Source organism: Embiotoca jacksoni, unplaced genomic scaffold (genome assembly GCF_022577435.1).
Source record: "Embiotoca jacksoni isolate LCO1_2020_lvr unplaced genomic scaffold, fEmbJac1.0.p SCAF_18, whole genome shotgun sequence".
Taxonomy (NCBI): Eukaryota; Metazoa; Chordata; class Actinopteri; family Embiotocidae; genus Embiotoca; species Embiotoca jacksoni.
This window is the reverse complement of record NW_027185318.1, coordinates 9519760-9538809: the sequence shown is the minus strand read 5'-3', so window position 1 is coordinate 9538809 and position 19050 is coordinate 9519760. Positions and strand designations below refer to the sequence as shown.

General features: G+C 44.1%; 1 protein-coding gene across 1 annotated transcript; it reads right to left on the bottom strand.

The window, feature by feature from the left end:
• Nucleotides 1-184: 184 nt before the first annotated feature.
• On the bottom strand, nt 185-18660 carry atr (ATR serine/threonine kinase). Its single transcript, XM_069152649.1, has 48 exons — nt 18501-18660; nt 18268-18359; nt 17824-17976; nt 16790-17694; nt 16537-16679; nt 16120-16296; nt 15816-15979; nt 15406-15558; nt 15022-15220; nt 14669-14925; nt 14361-14557; nt 14091-14191; nt 13370-13541; nt 13051-13206; nt 12711-12905; nt 12164-12259; nt 11785-11874; nt 11417-11512; nt 11166-11296; nt 10855-10998; nt 10463-10556; nt 10230-10355; nt 9566-9772; nt 9314-9427; nt 8851-8966; nt 8553-8673; nt 8297-8434; nt 8043-8214; nt 7489-7655; nt 7126-7290; nt 6699-6790; nt 6483-6574; nt 6220-6397; nt 5899-6084; nt 5572-5731; nt 5273-5452; nt 4765-4907; nt 4546-4643; nt 4207-4436; nt 3678-3812; nt 3024-3224; nt 2756-2899; nt 2005-2155; nt 1740-1896; nt 1372-1525; nt 1047-1198; nt 722-827; nt 185-615 (listed from the first exon to the last, which is right to left on the bottom strand). Exons 1-48 carry the CDS (start codon nt 18551-18553, stop codon nt 442-444), a joined length of 7827 nt encoding a protein of 2608 aa, XP_069008750.1. The 5' UTR covers nt 18554-18660; the 3' UTR covers nt 185-441.
• Between the last annotated feature and the right edge of the window lie 390 nt (nt 18661-19050).

Genomic DNA, 19050 nt, shown 5'->3' with positions numbered 1-19050 from the left:
CTCTTTTAGCCTCTTAAGCAAACATTTAGCTCAATTGGTGCTAGTAAAGAATACGGTTAAGACAAATGAATCACTGAGTGTGAGTAGGAGGAGTAAAAGAAGGGGAGAAAGAAGGGATTAAAACAATCAGCTGACAGTCTGCCTGAATCTAAGGAGGGTTAAGAGATTAGAAGACACACTTACGGCGTGTTTACCAACAAAATCAAAGCAGCAAACCAAATCTTTATTACAAGAAAATGTGAAGCAATGCCACTTGTATCATTTGTTTCCAGAAAACAGGAAACTACAAATCGATCATGGAAATAGTAGAACAAAAACGAAATGATCAAGAACTGTTAATCTAACAGTCGAAAGTGTCGGGATCGAAGGGGATCAGAAAAACTTCTTAAATGATCCAGAATCGACGACCGAGTTCCTTGTGGGTGTGTGTTTTTTTTTTTTTTAAAGGTAGGGTCCCCAGCCCAGATACATCTGACAGAGCAGTTTGTCGTCAGTGGCTTCCTGTATGAGGTAGTGGACGTGTCCCTCTATTGACAGCGGCAGACCGAGCACTTTATTCCTGCTCTTTATCACTCCCTGGAGACGCTGCTCGATGTCACACACGTGGGTTTTAGCCTGGCAGAAAGGGATGATATGACATGCATAGGTTGTATTACACCTAAATGCTGATGTGTTTATTAGGCTTATAAATCAAGAGGCACAGTTCAAGAAATGTACACACCTTTTCGTTAACAATCTCTCCTGTCTCATTGGCCTGAGCTTTCGATATTCCTTTGGCTTGTTTGCTCCACTCCACCAGCGGGTCATGAAGAAAGGTCTTAAGCACACTTGGAGGGAAAACATTTTTTTTTTAAATTAAAATTCTATTAGAAATCCACTCATTTAAATATAATCCTGAACATAAATTTAGTTCATTTATGCTTCTTGTTTAGTTACTTTCTCTACCCACTGTGTTTTTATGGCGTATTTTTTGTTTTTAAACAATGATAAAAAAATTTAAAAAAAGGATTATTTGACAGTTATAGCTTTTTTTTATGTGAGTGTACCTCATGAGTGGCTCTCTCTGGTCTCTCATTAGTCTCAGCGTGACCTCGCAGGCCTGCCTGAAGAGGCCCTCCGTGCCCATGGGCCCCATGGCATGGACCATGTTTTGGGTCAGACGGAAGGGGACCACCTCAGGCACGTCAAATGTCTCCCCCTAGTGGAGATGGGGAGAAAGAGCATGACAAAAATCCAGGGAAAAGAGGAGATGATAGAAAAAGTGTGACTAAAAACAATAAACAAAATAAACAAAAATGTTATTACATCTATTGAAACAAAGTGTATTATATTCTTTTTCTAAATAATACATATTTTTAAAGCAAGACAAACCTTGTTGAAGAGGCAGTTGAAGTCGACGTGAACACATTCTCCAGTGAAGGAGTCAAAGAGGATGTTTTCTCCGTGGCGATCCCCCAGACCAAGGATGTAGCCCACCATGGACATCACAGCAGTGGAGCGGCAGTATGCAGAGCGACTGCTGTACCTGCAAACACACACAAAAATTGTATTCCTTAATTTATCCATATCCTAAAACCTTAGCGTGACCCTTTTTACATTTATGACCATCCAAAACTCAGGAATTTCTTTCAAACGTGTTAACTTACAGAGACACACCTTAAACTCAGAAAACTGACCTCGCTTGTTAAGCGGTGACCCTTATAATTATGATTCTGGGAGAGCTGTAAGGAGGGTCGTACCATGATGTGGGGTCAGCGAAGGTCCGGAGGAACCACTCATGGAAGACGGGTGGATGTCGTGCACACAGCACCTCCTTGTGGATTCGTAGTTTCTCCTCAAAGGGAGCTGTCTTAGGAAGAATAAGCTTCCTCAGCTCTTTACCCGATAGGTAGGTACCTGAAAAACACAAACATATATGACCCGAATGAACTTTCTATTTGTCCACCTGTCCTCACAGTTGATCTCTTCCTCTACTTATAGGCTTCACTGCTTGCGTGAGGATACCTCTCTCTTTGTACAGCTTGGTGAGAATGTGTCGCAGTCCGGCAGTGTTGTTGACCCATTCGATGATGCCGCACTCCTCGTTGAGAGGAATCACAGCGTAGGTGCAGATGTGAAGCTCCCTCCGCCTCGACTCAGCATCTTTACGTAGGCACTGCGCACACAGGAAGCATGTACACACACTACACTATGAATGCAACTCTTCACATTGTCACACATTTTTACACACGTGCGATTTTATTAGCTACGAGTGCTCAGGGATTTTAAAATGCTGAGTTTGTATTTATAATGCATACAAGAGATGTTGAGTCATCTGTAAGGGAATTTTTGAGGCCAGAAAAAGAAACAAAAAAAGTAAAAGCGCACTGCCAGACTTAATAAAATGGAAAAGTAGAACTGAGGAAGTATAATCTATGGAAAAATACCTCATAAAATGTAAAACGGTGGGAACTTATTAAAAAAGTATAAAAATACACATCACAAAGCAAATACAGTTAAATGCTCTGCTTGGTTTTCATGTGAAGGAACGAAGATGCAGTTGATTATATGTATGAATAATTTACTGTTGTTAACTTTATTAATTCTAATCTTTTGAGGTTCACATTTTCTTTTCTCGTTGCTGCGCAGACTGAACTCACTCTGCTGTAACTTAATGAATTCAGCAGGATTCAACGAACACACACGCAAGTTCGTTCACTTTGAGTAAACTATCAACCCAAAGAGTTATTTTATTTGAGTGAGATATGACACACACCTTGTTGATGAGGCAGTTGAACTCCATGAGTCGGCAGTCCTTCCTCAGGTCGTCTTTAGGTTTACACATCACGGTGTAGCTCCGGCCATCTGAACCGTTCAGGCTTATCTTCTTAGGCTTCTGTAAGGAGGCCAAGATCTCCACCTACACAAACACAAACACACGTTTCATTTTCTGTAATCGTGTTTCTGGTGAGACGCGACTCTTGCTGAATCTGAAATATCCCACAGAGATGCATGACAATAACCATGACTCTCTTTTCTCTTACAATGTCTTCAAAGCCGTCCAGGTACGCCCAGTGTCCGGGGAAGGCGTCGTGCTGCGTGTTCGTCCCGCCTGTCGAGGGCAGAGTCGGGATGAGGACCGACTGCAGCGGGATGAGGATCTGGCTGAAGGTCGGCTCCTCCACCAGACGTTTGAGCTGCTTGAAGTGGACGCTCATACTGAGGGTGGTGCTGTTACCATCCACCTGGAAGACAGTCAGAAACATCTACTGTGTCTACTGTTGACGTCTTTAAACATTCTCTTTTGAGGGAACCTTCTTCTACTCGCTGCTGCAAGAGTGTTCATTTTCCTCAAGGGAATCAAAACTTTTATTTCACCTAATCTAAACTTATCTGCAAATAAAATGTGTGAAAATAAAATACTGAGCTTTTGAAATACATAACTCGCTTTAATTCCATGGTTTAGTTCTGTTGTGAAACAGATTATAAAACAATATGTATTTTTTGACTGTAGTATGAATGTTTTTTTTTTTACTGGTCCTGTTCTGGTAATCATAAAAAAAAATTCCATCTTAAATTGAAAGATGTAAAGATGTAAATAACAAACTATTGAGACCTGTGTATTTTTATTTAAAATTGTATTTTAATGACATATATAATGTGTGCGTGTGTGTGTGTGTGTGTGTGTGTGTGTGTACCGGCTTGTTGCAGAGCTCTAGCAGCTTGTCAGTCAGTCTGTTGGCGTCTCCAATGAATTTCTCCAGAGACTGTTTAAGGCTGATGGCTTTCTTAAGGATCTGATTACAGCGGCTCTTACGCATCGGGTAGGACGACTGAAAAAAACAAACAAACACACAAATGAGGATTATTTCTAGAAAAAGCATACGAATGATCTTGCAGGTGCTGAAACATCTGGCTTGTTAAATAATCACACAAAATCTAACATGGGACTTGTGATGTTTACAAAAGGGACAGATCAGTTCAACAACATTTAAAGGATTATTTTAAGGGAAAAAAAAAAAAAAAAAAAAAAGCACAAGCACACAACAGTTACACAGTGGCATATATACACTGTATATAGGCCTTTATAGATATAGTAGCTATGGTAACATGCAGGCGTTCTAACAAACAGCCCTGAGGACTTTGAAAAACTGAACTGCAGATTCAAGACATAAAGATGTGATGGTTATCAAGAAGACAGAAACACACGCGAGCACAAACGCCTACCTTGGAGACAGCGGCCATTAGCCACATAGCCTGCTGGGGGTACGCGAGGAACACTTTGGCCACGATGGTCATGAGGACGTTGAACACGTCATCGCTGGAGTGACACACTCTGGAGATGAGCTGGGAAAAGGCGGTCAGGAACTGGTATGGAGCCAAGTTGGCGCAGTGCTCGCTCACCGTCGTGTTGATTTTACTCAGCTCCTGTCGCATCTGTCTGTCTGCCCGCCCAGCTGTGGTGGACGGGTAAATGTCAATCAGTCGATGAAAAGCTAAAAGTATCTGCTGATGAAATATCGCAATGTCTTTGCACACTTACGCAAGACAGCACTGGCCACTCACCTTTCTCACACTCACACACTTTGGCTCCAAAGTCGAGCCAGAGAGACAGCATGCGAGGCATTGCCTGGTAGATGTACTGGTTTCCAAACTGCAGGGCTCTGCAGATGAGAGTTGATAAAGAATCTAATGAGTAACTTATAAAAAAAAAAAAAAAAACATGTTCTCATCTTTGCTTATAGCTTGAAGAAATGGATACGAGCAGAAAGAACAACAACTTACTTTCCGAAATACGTGACGATGTATCGGATGAGGTTCCCCTGTTTCTCCAGCTTGTTGTCAGTCACCATGGGCATCACTTTGTCGTAGTACTTTGCCAGGTAGAAGTTCCCGTCCTCCCACTCTGGTAGAAGGTTCGTCACGTCCTAAAAAAAACAACACCTTACTGTTAAGACAAGTGATGACGAGAGCGACTTTTTTAGGAATCTCCAATAGGCAGCTGCAACAAAGAAGTTGCCTCAACATCACTGATTTGTAGTCTAAAAGGGAATATGCAAATGTGATGACTTGAAATATTGGCATTATTGCCTCTTTATTTCATTTTGTTGTCAGTTTCTGAAACTGCCGCTCAGAAATACCCCCCCAAAAAATTCTAAATGCATTTTCAGAGTCTGCTGCACATTTATGTTTTATGTCCAGTTTTGTTCATTTCATTACTATAAAACCTACTGACTGAGTCCTTTTGACCCAAAAAAACCCCAATAGTGAGCGTGATCGTCGTGGCTGATACCTTGTACGTCTTCATGATGGCGTTGGACTCAAAGTTGGCCGTCTCCTCCATGAAGCGTCCCACCAGCAGCATGGCCTTGCCTTTGGTCTGCAGGCTGCGAGGGTCCGTCAGGGGCTGATCGTCGGGGAAACACTGGGTCACGCCCTTCTGCAGGACGATCAGGGCCTGGTGTACATCGCCCTGACGACAGTCACAACACAGAGGGTTTTATGAGTGCTGTTTTGTCGTTATGCGAGTTACAGATTGTATGCAGATACGTTAGATGCAAGTATTCAAGACACTCTACTTCCTGGTTATACCTTGGACCAAAGCCACTTGGCCTTTTCGGTGAGCAGCTCGGCCAGGTGTGTGTTTTCTGCGTTCAGAAGAGCGTTGAAGGCAGTTTGGTGGTGTCCTGCCTTTCTGGCAACCCGGGTACTTTGTAGCCAGCACTCCCCCACCAGCTCCTGACACACAGTCCTGCAGGGCAGGAGGGAGATGACCATTGCAAACACGAGTTCAGGTTCCATAAGGATAATCAATACTGAAATTCAAGATGCAGATATCCTGTTAAACAAATAACAGAAAATAATGCTCACACAACTAAAAGATGTGATTGTGTGTGTTTCTTGTGTTTATGTTCTTACTCTGGTCCCAGGCTGAGCAGGGCACGACGGAGGGCCAGGATTGGCTCCTTGGCCCTGAAGGAGTTCTGGGTCATCTCCAGCCGATCTGACCAATGGGGAGGCAGCTGGCTGAGGCTCGGGGTCGAGCTTGCTCTGTGTTTCTGCAGCTCCGTAAAGGTGTGCTCAAACTCGCTGAGCATGTGAAGCCTAAAAACACACACAAACACAAACACACACCCACAAACAATACACAACACACACACACACACTTTTTTTAGAATCACAAGTTAGATGACCAGGAATCAACCACAAAGATGCAAAAACATTCGTGATTCCACAGACCTCACAATGTACTCGTATCCTCTCTGGTAGGTTCCACACTCGTAACTGGCAGCAGACAGAGGGACGACCTGTTCCTTCCTCACCAGCTTCAGCTTCTCGTAGAAAGTCTCAGCATCCTGCTTCTTAGCCGAGAGCAGCAGCTGTCCCAGCCGCACGCCCCAAGTATTGGACTGCCGGTCTGAAGACAAAGCAGGCCAGAGTCATATCCTGTGAAGATGCTACAACTTTAAAGCACCGTTCATGTTTTTTTTTTTTTTTATTACCCGAACTCAAATAATCTTCCAGCAGGTCCCATTTTCCGAGCTTCCAGGCTGCCTCCACTCTGTAGCTGTTCAGCTCGGACTTCCACTGATGCCTAAATATATATGTACATTATACATATAACATAAACACAAAACAATACAACAATATATTCGTTCTCTTCAAGGTACAGCTAAAGTTCAGCATTAGTGAGATAGACTCTCATTTATGTGTCTCACTTGTTGGCTAGTACTCCGTTAACCTGCGTGATGACGGTAGACAGCTGTCCAAGTCCGAGCATAGAGGTCATCACTCCATGATAGTGACCGATCTGCATACGGAGAGACAATCAAAATGACATCAAGAAAAAAAGAGTGACAGACAACAGCGGACAGCAAACAATTATCTTTGACCTCAATATAAGCAATAATATACAGTGAGGAAAACTGAAAAAAAAAAAAGCTGCATCATCTGTAAATATACTTTATGTGTGGGACCATTTCTCTCTGTCCAGTATTTTTCATACACTACTATCCTGAGCCTTAAATGAATTCAATTTAAGGGGAATAAAACGTGGTATTATTTAACAACGAATAGGCATGTAAACAAAGCCTGAACATGTTGCAGCACCCATGTGAAGCGTGGTGTGTATTTATGTGTGGGTACCTGGTCTGACTCCAGCTGGATGGCCCGGTCGTAGCAGGCGGTCGCGTCTCGGAGCAGGCCGATGCTCTCATGCTCCAGTATCTGTTCCCGTAGCGATGGCTCCTCCCTCCTCAGAGCGTTGACCCCCCTCACTCCGTCAGGCTCGTGCATCGCAGCGTACAGCGTCTGCAACAGCCAATCGCGCATCACAATTCAGACAGTTGCAACTTCTCCTCTGCGACAAATTTTACAGGATGAGTTTAAATAGCTCAGAGATGAATGAAATGAGCAACTGGAAGTACACTGCACTTGTGTTGGAGTTTCTGTTGCAGTCATGACACTTTTTATAATGCGGGGAAAGTCTTGAATCAGTCGCCGTCTGACCTGCAGGAAGGTGAGATGATCCTGGATGTTCTCTTTGTTTTCTAGGATGTAAGCTTCAAAGTGCATGAGGGCACGAGTGTACGCTTTGGACCGCAGGGAGGCCTTGGCCAGAACATCCTGTGGGATATCCTTCAGGAAGGCCACCACACGCTGATGATCCCTGCTCTCTGCAGAAACACGTTTTAACTTTTACTTCAGACGTTATGAAATCATGGAGGTTCATAAAGAACAAGCAGAAATGCATTTACACTCAGGGGTCACTGAAAACAAGGTGTAAATAAATACCCGTCAAATCTGTTTTCATCTAAAAAATTATATCATTTATACAACAGCAGAATTGACAATTGTCAATCGATGAAAAGATTGATGAAAGATCTTACATTCGTTAAAGAGTATGGTGGATCTACACAACCTTAGATTTTCTGGGTAAATACTTGGGGAAAAAAAACACATTTTCCAAATTTGCCTCCAGATTCTTGACAGATTGGAGCCACTCGGTTCTGAGGATGTGTTTCACCATCAGTGGTAAGTGTAAAGATTTTTGTGTCTCCTACCGTTGAGTTTGGGTTTGGAGTAGAGGATGTTGCGGCTCCACTGCGTGAGGTGTGACAACATGCTGAACACGGTCTGAGTGCTGAGCTGTGATAGGCTGGAGGCCGTCTCCTGGACACGCACCCCTCCTCGTCCTTCGCCCTCTGTCAGCACGGCCTGAAACTCCTCAGTTACCTTGAGGACAAAAACAAACAAAACTAAAAAATACCTGTGTGAACTTATTTTGCAAGTACAAGTGATGGAGACGTGTCCTCACCTCCTGTTGCTCTGCAGATGTGCAGCCCAGCAGCATGTAGAGCAGAATATGAGGCAGGAGGTAGATTGTGACCTTGTAATCGTGTTTGATGATGAAACTGCAGCATGTGAACACTTTGCTGGCCAGCTCGTGTCTCACCTGGAACACACACAAACAGACCTGAAGACTTTTCAAAGAGAAATCTAATGGTGCTGAAGAGAGGTGGAAGGTTTGGCTGTTTGAGCCCTGCTAAGTGCAAAGAGAGATCAGCTATAACCTTGCTGATGAGGTATCCAGCCCAGGTGGCTGACCAATCAGAGAACTTGCTGCCTCTGCTGCTGAGATACACCGGCTTCTTCAGTTTAGACCAGTTCACTTCCTTCTGACTGCTCTTATATCTGCAGGTAAGAGGGGGGAAAGGAAAGGAATGAACGCAAGAGGATAGTGGATGACAAAGAAGAAAAATAGCTTTGACTTGAGTGATTTTTATTTCCCGAGTTCTGTGTCAGACTATTAAAATATAGGATCAGAGTGTGTGTGCGTAGATCAACAGCACGCAGGTGTAAACTTGTTACCTGCTGTTGAGGTGAGGTTCCAGTATTTCTTGAATCTGCTCTGGGAATCTCCTCCACAGACGGCGGCCTGGTGAGTCGGTTCGACCCTCACGACACTCAAATATGGACAGCAGTTCCTGCAGTGCACATTAAAAGCGTCCAAACAAGCACATATTACAAACAAGACATAAGCCATAAATTAAAAGGACACGGAAAAGTTTGAATTCAGTTTCAAACTAATAGTTTACTTCCAAATTCAGCTCTTAAGATTCAGTTTTTCAGTGCAATTATTCAAGTGAAATAATACAAATCTAAAATATGTGATTGTAATTCAATTTTTAATGTAGTTACTGAAGTTGAGTGGATCGAAATCAAGCATAAACGATTTAATTCAGCTTCTGATGACCAATATTTCCGCCCCCACACACATATAAAGCTGCTGGGTTTGCAAAGTGAGTGTTTGAGCGTGTATCCATGAGTGCACCTGAATTGCATAAGCAGCAGAGTCCTGGGCTCTAACGTCATCAGCGTAGGCCAGAAATGTTCGGATCAGCTCAGTCAGCAAATCGTAGGCGAAGTTGGGATCTTCAACGCCACTCTGTCAAAATATACAGTGCGTCAAGCAAACCGGACGCCTCTGCCTACAGACTGATGTACTGTATGTCACACGGTGAGCTCATCTTGCAGTTCATACATATCTGCGAGATTAATAGCGCGGTTGTGCAGCATTACTCACCACGAAGGTGTTGCGATCTCCGTGGGTGTGCGTGTGCGAAAGGTCCAGACGTCCCGGATCCACGGCCCCCAGCTCGCCCAGACACTCCCCGCAGAGGAGCCGGGCCTCTGGGGACGAGTCCTGGCAGCCCTTCAGCAGCACCGACACCAGGCTGGAGATGACCGGCTCCACCGCCTCGCTCGCACAAACCTGCCGCAGCAGCGACTCCTGCAGTCCACAACACAGAAAAACATTCATGGCGTGGGATAGAGCGTCGTGCTACGTTTAAGTGAACCGCAGCAGAAAGAGGGAATTGACTCCAAACAGCGGTGTCATTGAGAATTTAGGCAGAATGTTACTGGAAGCAGACGTGCACATGACATTTTTATGGAAACGAGCAAAATCATCAGCATTCATGAAGAGAATTGTTAATTTAAGTGGTCGCATAGTGGTGGTGGTGGGGGGGGGATTTTCACAACACGTTCCTGATAAACTGTGCAGCTAGTGAAGGTGTATTTGATAATAAATACTGGAGAATCACTAATAGTGCACAATTAGTTGGTTTACTTGTGTATATATATATATTATATTATATTCTGGATCCTAACAAACAGGGAGCAGTTACCTCACCTTATACCTCTGTGTGTGTGTGTGTGTGTGTGTGTGTGTGTGTGTGTGTGTGTACCTGGTTGCTGTGCATCATGTCCCTGAGGCTGGTCAGTGCGTGGATCCTTACGTCAACGTTCTCATGTTGAACGGCTCTCATGGAGAGCTGCAGCGCCGCGGCCAGGTCGCTGCTGCTGGCTGTCAGCTACGGGAAAAAAAAAAAAAAAAAAAAAATCCTCTTTAATATTATCACAGTCAACCAATAATTTTTGTTACCATCGTTTTTGTCATTAATATGACCTTCCTACAGACCTTTTTGTAATCTTGCAGAACTGTGTGGATGTCTTTTAGCTCTGGATGGTCTGGAAGGAAGTAAATTTCATGGAGGTAGTCGTTGACTTCTTCCCTGTGAAAGATTGAGAGAAGTCAGGCATCAGTAAGAACGACGGAGTGATATTAATGGCCGCATCTCTTTTATTAAGTCCTTTTTTTTTTTAAACATTTTTAAAGTGGGTATTCTACAGTGGTTTAGGTCTCTGAAAAGCAGCCATCTTTGTGATTTTTTGCCTGAGCAAGAAAGATCATAAAACGGCGATCGACCATGTTTTAAATAAGTAGGAAAAACAGAAAAGTGCTGTTTAATTTTCACTTTGAGAGGCTTTAAGGTTTGACGTGACGGTCAGATTTGTCTTTATGTACGCCACCTGTTTTCTAGGATGAGGAAGCAGATGATGGCAGCAGTTTCTTTGGGCTGCAGTGGGATCAAGGGGAGTAGTGCAACAATAACATGACTCAGCAGAGGACCCAGGTGCGCAGGCTCCACGCAGCGCACAAAACACTCCCACGTCCTGTCAATAGGAGGTAAACCAAAGAAAAAAAGTACACAGAATCAGAAACACCAGCTTTGAGCTAATCCAAGGGAGGTAGGTCTCCAAACATTTGAAATCAAGTCATATGTCAATGTGGACAATCACAGTGGCTCATGCAGTATGTGCGAGTGTGCCGGTGTACTGACTGGCAGCAGAGCAGAGGGAAGTCCTCCCTGTATCGCAGGCCGGTGCGGAGCGTCGTCATCATCTTCACTCTGACAGAGCTGATGTGTTTGGAGCCCATCAGTCGCATTAGAGCCATCACACTCGTCAACGCCTGCGCAGAGAACAGGCGGAGACTTTCTTTATCATGGTGGACTGAAAACAACATGGGTCGTGACTGTGATCTAAAAACACACAGTCATTAAATTTGTTCTGTCAGTCGTGGATCACTCACCAACTTCTTGCGGTCCTTCTCTCCTGCACTGGAGCTGAGCAACTGCATGTTGAAGAAGGCCAGAATCCCCAGCAGCTTCGGCTGCAAGTAGTCGGCCTGACACGTAATGATGAGTCGGGAAAAAGCAGGTTCATGTTTCAAATAGAGGAACTGTTCATTTACTTTTTTATTAAAGATGCTAACACTACAAGTAATGGGAAAGTAATGAATAGAAGAATTGCCACTTGTTTGCATGATGATGATAGGTTGCATGGTCAATTAATTTAAATTTTTTTTTTTTAAACTAATGAGTCTTACAAGTGACTATTTTGTCTATGCAGCTGTCAAAAATGAATACAATGATATGAAACAGAGAGTCTGGGAGGTACCATGCGTTCCGGGGTGGTGATGTCTCGGGGACCCTGGTACGGGTCATCATTGGACGCGAACGAGGCCAGGATGGCCAAGCCATTGAACACCTGCAAAGACATGTAAAACACACACGTGAACAAAACAACAGTTTCAAACTAGGCCTGTAAGATATGAAGAAAATCATTATTAATTTTGCCATTACTATACGACGTATATATATTCATATAAATGAATAAACAAAAACCGTCGTGTGCACGTTTACTAAACAGTTCCTTTGTCTATCTGCTGTAATACGTACACATGAATGAACATGAACATGCACATGAATAGCCAGACAATTAAACAGAACACTGATGGCGTGGCCCGTGTCTGCAGGGCTCCATCTGACCACCCGACCTGTTGGTAGTGCTCTCCCAGTCGCAGCAGCAGCTCGTTGTGAAGACCCTGGAAGTCTTGACGTAGCAGAGAGCCCAGTTCAATCTCGGTCTCACTCTGAGAAGACAAGAAAGACGGAGAATTACAAATCAGTCCGGGAGCTCAGCTATATTCTGTTTATCAGCCTTTTACAGACGTTCTTTAAAACCGCCTCAGTAAAATCTTTTTAAAAGATTCATTAATGTTCTTTGGTTTCAGGAAATGATTTAGCATTAATATTCACATCAGCCAGAAGTTTGGTTTACCTTAGTAGCAGGATTCTCGTGCATTAATTTACATGACATATTAACATCTGCAACATAAATATTATTTATATATATGTGTAAAGTATGTGGTGTTGAGTGCTTAAAGAAGCTTTCTATATCAGATGACAATCTTTTTTTTACTGCATATTAACAACATTAACAACAACTTCCCAGGAAAACACTTGATGCTATATGATGTTTCCTGTTTGAATGAGCCTAAAGTTCCAGACTGCACCTTTAAACTGGAGTGAAGTGATTGATACCTGTAGGTAGTGGAAGGCCCTCTCCAGCTCCTCCTTAGTGCAGGAACAGACCAGATGGCTGAAGATGTACTTGAAGTTGTTGATCAGGATCTCTCTCCTGTTTGCCTTCAGCTCATTAGCCAGTGTACGGATGAGGGCGGAGGCTGTGGAGGTCGCCTTAGCTGCCAGGTAGGGCAGCAGCACCTGGAGGGTCCGCTGCATATACAAACATGGAAGAAAAGGTAAACGGGCAGAAAATCACCAAAACACGCATCACGTAACAGAGCTTTAATGTACGTTCACATGTAACACACATGTCTGCTATTTGCACACTGTTGTTGTGATGTGTGACTGTACATACAGTGAGGAAGCGGTGGAGGTCTGGGAAGTCAAAAGCGTGTGCGATCTGAGCCAGGATGTCCAGAGCCAGCTCTCTCTGATTGGCTGATTCGCTGCCCTGATCTGGCGTGCTCCGCAGAGCCGACGCGTGCCGTGAATGCAACGACTCCACCAGGAACTGAATACAGATAAGAAGAAAAAGGGGAATAAAGCGTTAGACGTTTTCCACAATGAACAGGATCTAATACGGCTACATGAAAGACTGATTTCTAAGAAAAACAGTGAAATTTATGTGTAGTTCAGTTTATTTAAAGCAACATTGGCAGCACAAGATATTATACCTGGCAAATAGGGTTCTTGTACTGACTGAAGAGGGTCTGCAGTTTGAGGCCTTTGGCAGTGGCCAGCTCTCTGATCTGAGTGTAAGCAGCAACGGACACCGGGGACGACTTGGACAGCAGGCAGTGGAGCAGACGCAGCAGAGAGAACGACACCAAACTACCCTGAGACGCTCTGACAGGAGAGGAGTGGGATGGACAAAATTATTCCCAGTAGTCTCTTCAAAACTGGGCTATGAAGTGCTGTCCAAAAGCTTCATCTATTCACTCACTACAATGTTTGTGACACAGACTATTTAGAACAGCGTTATGGATCACGAATACAAAAGAAGCAACATACAACTCAAATGAGTTGACTTTAAACATTAGGACGGCGTGTTAGGGTCATTTAAAGACGAGAAAAATTAGAAGATGAAGTTAAAATGTTAAAAATCAAGTTGAACTCTCGGGATTAGTGCAGGCATTAAAAAGATATAACTTTTTTTTTTGGTATTTTGAGAGTAAAGTAAAAATGTTGATAAAAAAGTTGAAATGTATTTAGTGAAGTTTAAATACTATCTTGAAAATAATGTTGAAATGTTGATAAAAAACAAATGCAATTTTGAATCTTGAAATGTCAACTATACTCTCCACATTTCCACTTTATCCTCAAAATGCAAAATAAGAAAGAAAATCTTCCTTCTCTTTTAAGTTCAAATATCAGTAAGAGAAAGGGCATTGATACCTGCCGATCTCTCCTGTGGTGACGATGAGCGTGTTGCGCAGGTCGTCATCTCTGTTGAGCTTGGCGTTGTTCAATGCCTCCTGGAGACGTGCAACGAGGAGCTGCAGTGGGAAAAGAAAACACAGACATCATCAACCACACCATTACTACAGAGAAAGCAAGTATTTACAACAATTCATAACTAAAAAGGTGCACGAATCAAGTGAAACTGTAACGTTTAACCTCACTGGGCGACTGAGAAATTTAAGTCTTACCACTGGAGTTACTCACCTCATTCAGAGAGCCCTGCTCTGAGTTTGTCATGGTCTCTGTCAGAAGGAAGCGCACTGATTGGCTGAAGTGTATTCTGACTGCAGGATCCGAATCCTCCATTAGACCAATCAGAGCACAAAGAACTTCCCGGGAGTCAGTGTCTCCACCAATCAGATTCACATGCTGGCAGAGGTGAGGTACAGCTTCTAGGAAAGCTGTGACAGAGAAACAGAGATACTGATTTATTCTGCATGGAGAATGGCTGCAGTGTCACAGTATTGAATTAAATGTATATCTTCTCTGCTTTCTGTGTGTTGTAAATGTACCGTGTTTAAGGCTACTTGGAGCCTGTGGCCTGAGCAGTGGAAGAAAAGGTCTGACAACAGATGCCCTGAGAGATGGTATTTCTTTCCCAGCATGCTCTGTTGCAAGGCTGCGGCGGAGGCAGAGGATTTTGGGAGGACAGGCGGACTCTGCGTGGGTGTCACCGAGCTTGGAGAGCTCCGATTGGATGCAGCTCAGCTGGCCGATGATCCTGGCAAGCTCAGTCTTCACCTGTTCAGAAGTGTCCTCCAGCCTGGAACTGAAAATACCCAACGTGCACCATCATTGAATCGTAATGAAGAGACAGAAAAATAATTTCAGTGGTCAGGTTTGTGGGATGTGTGAGTTTACACACAGCAGAGTAGTGCCGATGAGGTTGTGGTGTTTGTTTCCCAGGTGGTGAAGGAGAAGGGGGAAAGCCCTGACTGCTGCCGCTCTCACCACCTCATCTTGACTCTGCAGCGCCTTAGAAACCACACACACGCGCCACGTCTCACACACACCGCGTCGCAGAAAGGCCAGCAGTGACACACAGTCTGCCTGCACCTCAGACGCTGGAAAGACACACATGGCTTGACGTCAATTCAAAAGTTTTCCCGATCACATCGGAGCCTTATTTATTTATTATCGTTATATTTTTTCAGGGAAAATCTAAAATGTGAAGGTCCTGATTTAGAAAAAAAGATGCCGATACAAGATTAAAATGCGGACTGGGTTGGGATGTGACAGGAACACTCACAGTAAGAGAAGCTGAGTCTCTGAGCCAAAGATGGCAGCCCGGAGGGGAATCCAGAAGTCTTGTAGGCCGAGACAGACTTGTTCTCACAGACCCAGGGGAGAGACAGCAGAGCACACACACGCCGCTGGAGCCCGTCCTCACTGTGGCCGCTCACTACACACACACACACACACACACACACACACACACACACACACACACACGTGAAAAAGATACATGATGATTAACATCCTGTTGTCAAAATGATGTGTTCTGGGTTTTATTTCCACCAGAAATTTCAGACTAAATTAAATAAATCATTCCAAAATCAATGAATATGACAGAAAATGTGCTTTTATTGTGGCGTACTATAAATAAATAAACCATCATAGCAGCATGTATGATGTGTATCTTCATGTATATGCCCGTACTTGTCAGGTAGATTACGGAATCGAGGACCTTGACAGTGGTCTGAGTAGCAGACTGAAAGTAGTTCTCGTTTGAGACAGGCTGTGAGCCTCCTTCCAACACTGACTGACAGCTCTTCAGGACCCTGCCCAGAGTCTCCGTGGGCACCCAGAGGAGAGGAGACAAGCTGTGAACAAAGAGACCAGCACAGAAAGTGATTCTTACAGTTTGGGAATTGACCAACAAAATGAAAAAAAAATAAATACAAAAAAGCCATGATACAGGAAACAAGATAAAAGTGAGATGATTTTTGTTTGTGTGTATTACCTGATGGGAGAGGAGCTGAGGGCTGCCAGGTGGAGGATGAGGGCCAGACCCTGCAGAGCAAACAGAGTCTGCGCGGTCTCGGGTTCAACAGAGTCCGAGTTCAAAAGCGTCAGCAGCTCCTCCAGACGACGGTTCAACACGGTCCAAACGTCACTGCGAACACGCATGTCCACCTCACTTCAGACACAGAGACACGTCATTAAGATCTTACAGGAAATCAGCTGCACTGATTTATGAGCATTTTCTACCAACAACTGTGCAATCTGTTTTTAGTGGCCATGATTAGTTCAAACTTCGTCATCACAACACTCGGTACCACACAGCTGGGAGAAAAACACGACAGCTACAAACACTCTTCTCCACTGGAACCAGAATTTATAAAGAAAACACTGCATAAGAGATCGAGTCGGGACTCACGCTGATAATGTTTTTGTTGTTTTGTTGACTGATTTCTTGGCAGGTTTGCAGGATTTCTTGGCAGCAGTCTCTCCATCTCCTAACTCCTGCATGACAGTAGCCGTCTCAGCTGTAAGCGCGGCTTGGAGAAACCCTTCTGCACGCTGAAAATCACAAGAACCACAGATATTCTGAATAGGGCACGAGTAAAAAGACGTGACGAACACGGTGCAGAAAGAGATTTTCAAAAGAAACACAAACAGCAGAATCATACTTCAGCTTGATTTTCTGTCCCAACAGTGCGTGCCAGTGTCCTGCAGACCTCGGTGACCCGCTGCCTCCTTAGCAACACAGCACTCTCGTAAACCGGGGCAACTGATAGCGAGAAGCTGAACAGCAGGCAGAGACATTCAGTAACTTCTGCCCCTAATTTGAAATCCGATCCTCCAAGAGTACAGACACACTCAAACATCTGTGAGAGATAGATGGGCTCAAAGTGAGACACATAAAATGACTGAAACACACAGCGAGTCAGGTTCAGCAGCTCTCCTTCGTAAGGTTGTTTCTCATTAGTGTTTGCTGCAGCAGTGCAGGCAGCGTGTGTTTCCAGCAACTGAAAATAGGCCGTGAAGAACTCGTGGCCGTGCATCTCAGGAAACCCTCTCTGCTCCACCAGTTTTCTCAGCATCACCATGGAGACCCTCCTCAGCCTGGTGTTGCCGTTGGCCAGGATGGAGCAAGCTGTTTCCCAGGCGACACTCAGGGCATGACAGGAGACGACTCCCCTCAGGGAGTCAGCGATGATTCCGATCGTCACGGCAGCCAGCGACTCCAAGGCAGCAGGTGAGGAGAGAACGAGAGGCGAAGGGGTGAGGTACGATGAGGCACACGCGGGGGAGAAACTGAAGCACTCGAGCGTTACTGGCCATCGGCTCTGCGTCTGCATGTCCAGAGCGTGTCGCTGTCCAGCCAGTGTGGTGATATGAGCGTATAGGATGTTGCTGAGTTCCTGGGCTACAAATATGAGTTCCTGAGTGAGGCGGCTGAAGATAAATGGCGCCCTGACTCTCAGAGTGTGAAGTAAAGAGCACAACACAGCAGAGACGCTTCCGTGGATGACGTCACAGTCCGGAGCTGCTGCCACGCGAAGCAAACGCACTGCCACCCACTTACTGAAGTCTGGAATCAAGAGAGGAAGAGAAGACAACAGAGAGGGAAGGAAGGAGACAAATAATCAAATTGGGATCTCATACTTAGTTGTCTTTTTTGTTGTTGTTATATCATAGCATTTTGAGAAGCCTTTCCTACCAGTACAGCTCTGCGTGGTGTCTGGGTACTCGGCAGGCTGGCAGGCAGGGTTGGCAAACATCAGAGACGAGGATTTGACGATATGCTGGACAAAGTCTAGCAGCATCACGCAGGCCGGCTCCGAGCTGGACTTCTTATTTAGCCCCAGAGCAACTGCAACGAGAGAAAGGTGATTGGTTTAACCAACTGGTTCACAATCTGGGGATCAGAAACCTCCTCCAGCAATATCAAACTGAAAAGTTACAGAATGATAAGACGGTTAGAAAAGAAAGTACATTTCTGCTGCCCCCTTTTTTTTTTTTTTGTAAAATACTGCAACACAAAGATAACAGCACAGGCAAACTTAGTTCAACAAACACTCTTAACAGTGTCCAAAAATGTGCTCTTCTTCACCCCTGTGCTGTCAGTCAGGTGTTTCTGTTATTGTGAAGCCGACATACTTACCGACATCTACATCCGTCAGTATCCTGTCAATGAACTGGCAGAGGATCTGTCGAGGTTTCTGCACCACCAGGTCGTACTCAGCAGCGCTGGCACTGAAAACACGGTTACGGTTTTTTTTTTTAATCAACTTCAATAAGTAGCTGTCACACTAAAAAAAAAAAAAAAAAACTGTTCAAAAGTTCAAACTACATCAGTCATGCTGTTAACAGCTCAGCATTTAGCCGGTAACTCACCTAGCTAGCTCCTGAAGAGCCGGAATCATCGCAGACATTTCCAGGCCTTCCATTTTTTTACGTCAGCTTGGTGTGTCGCCGTTTAAACAACTTCTTCAAGACATTACATTTAATATTTGTCAGGTAATTGTAACCCGTATAGAACACGTCTACATGTGCTGTACATCCTATCAAGTCTTTCGAAAACTTTCGCTCCAAAATGACGTCATTTGTTTTGGTACGGCAGCCACTGAGGATCATTACACCCAAAAAAAAAATAATCGCGAACTGCAAATTGCTCCCCCTGGTGAAGATGTTCTAAATTACTGATTTAAAAATGCAGCATATGCAGCATATTATTTTAAAATATTGTACTGTACTTGAGTTGTGTCTTTCAAAATATTATAAGACTACGTTGCAGACCGACTCAGACATTCAAGAACAGAAAATCTACATTGTTTGTCCCATTTAGTCACTTTACAGAGTTTTGAAACACTTAAAATAACAATATTTCTACTTGAATAGAAAATATTTGCTTAATTTCCTTGCAGCTATATTGTTAAATAAGAGT

Coding starts and splice junctions, on each gene's coding strand:
- atr (XM_069152649.1), bottom strand. CDS start 18,553: ATGGAAGGCCTGGAAATGTCTGCGATGATTCCGGCTCTTCAGGAGCTA. Junction 7,656..8,042: donor CTCCAAACCCAAACTCAACG/GTAGGAGACACA, acceptor GTGTTTCTGCAG/AGAGCAGGGATCATCAGCGT. Junction 6,791..7,125: donor TCCAGCTGGAGTCAGACCAG/GTACCCACACAT, acceptor CTCCGTATGCAG/ATCGGTCACTATCATGGAGT.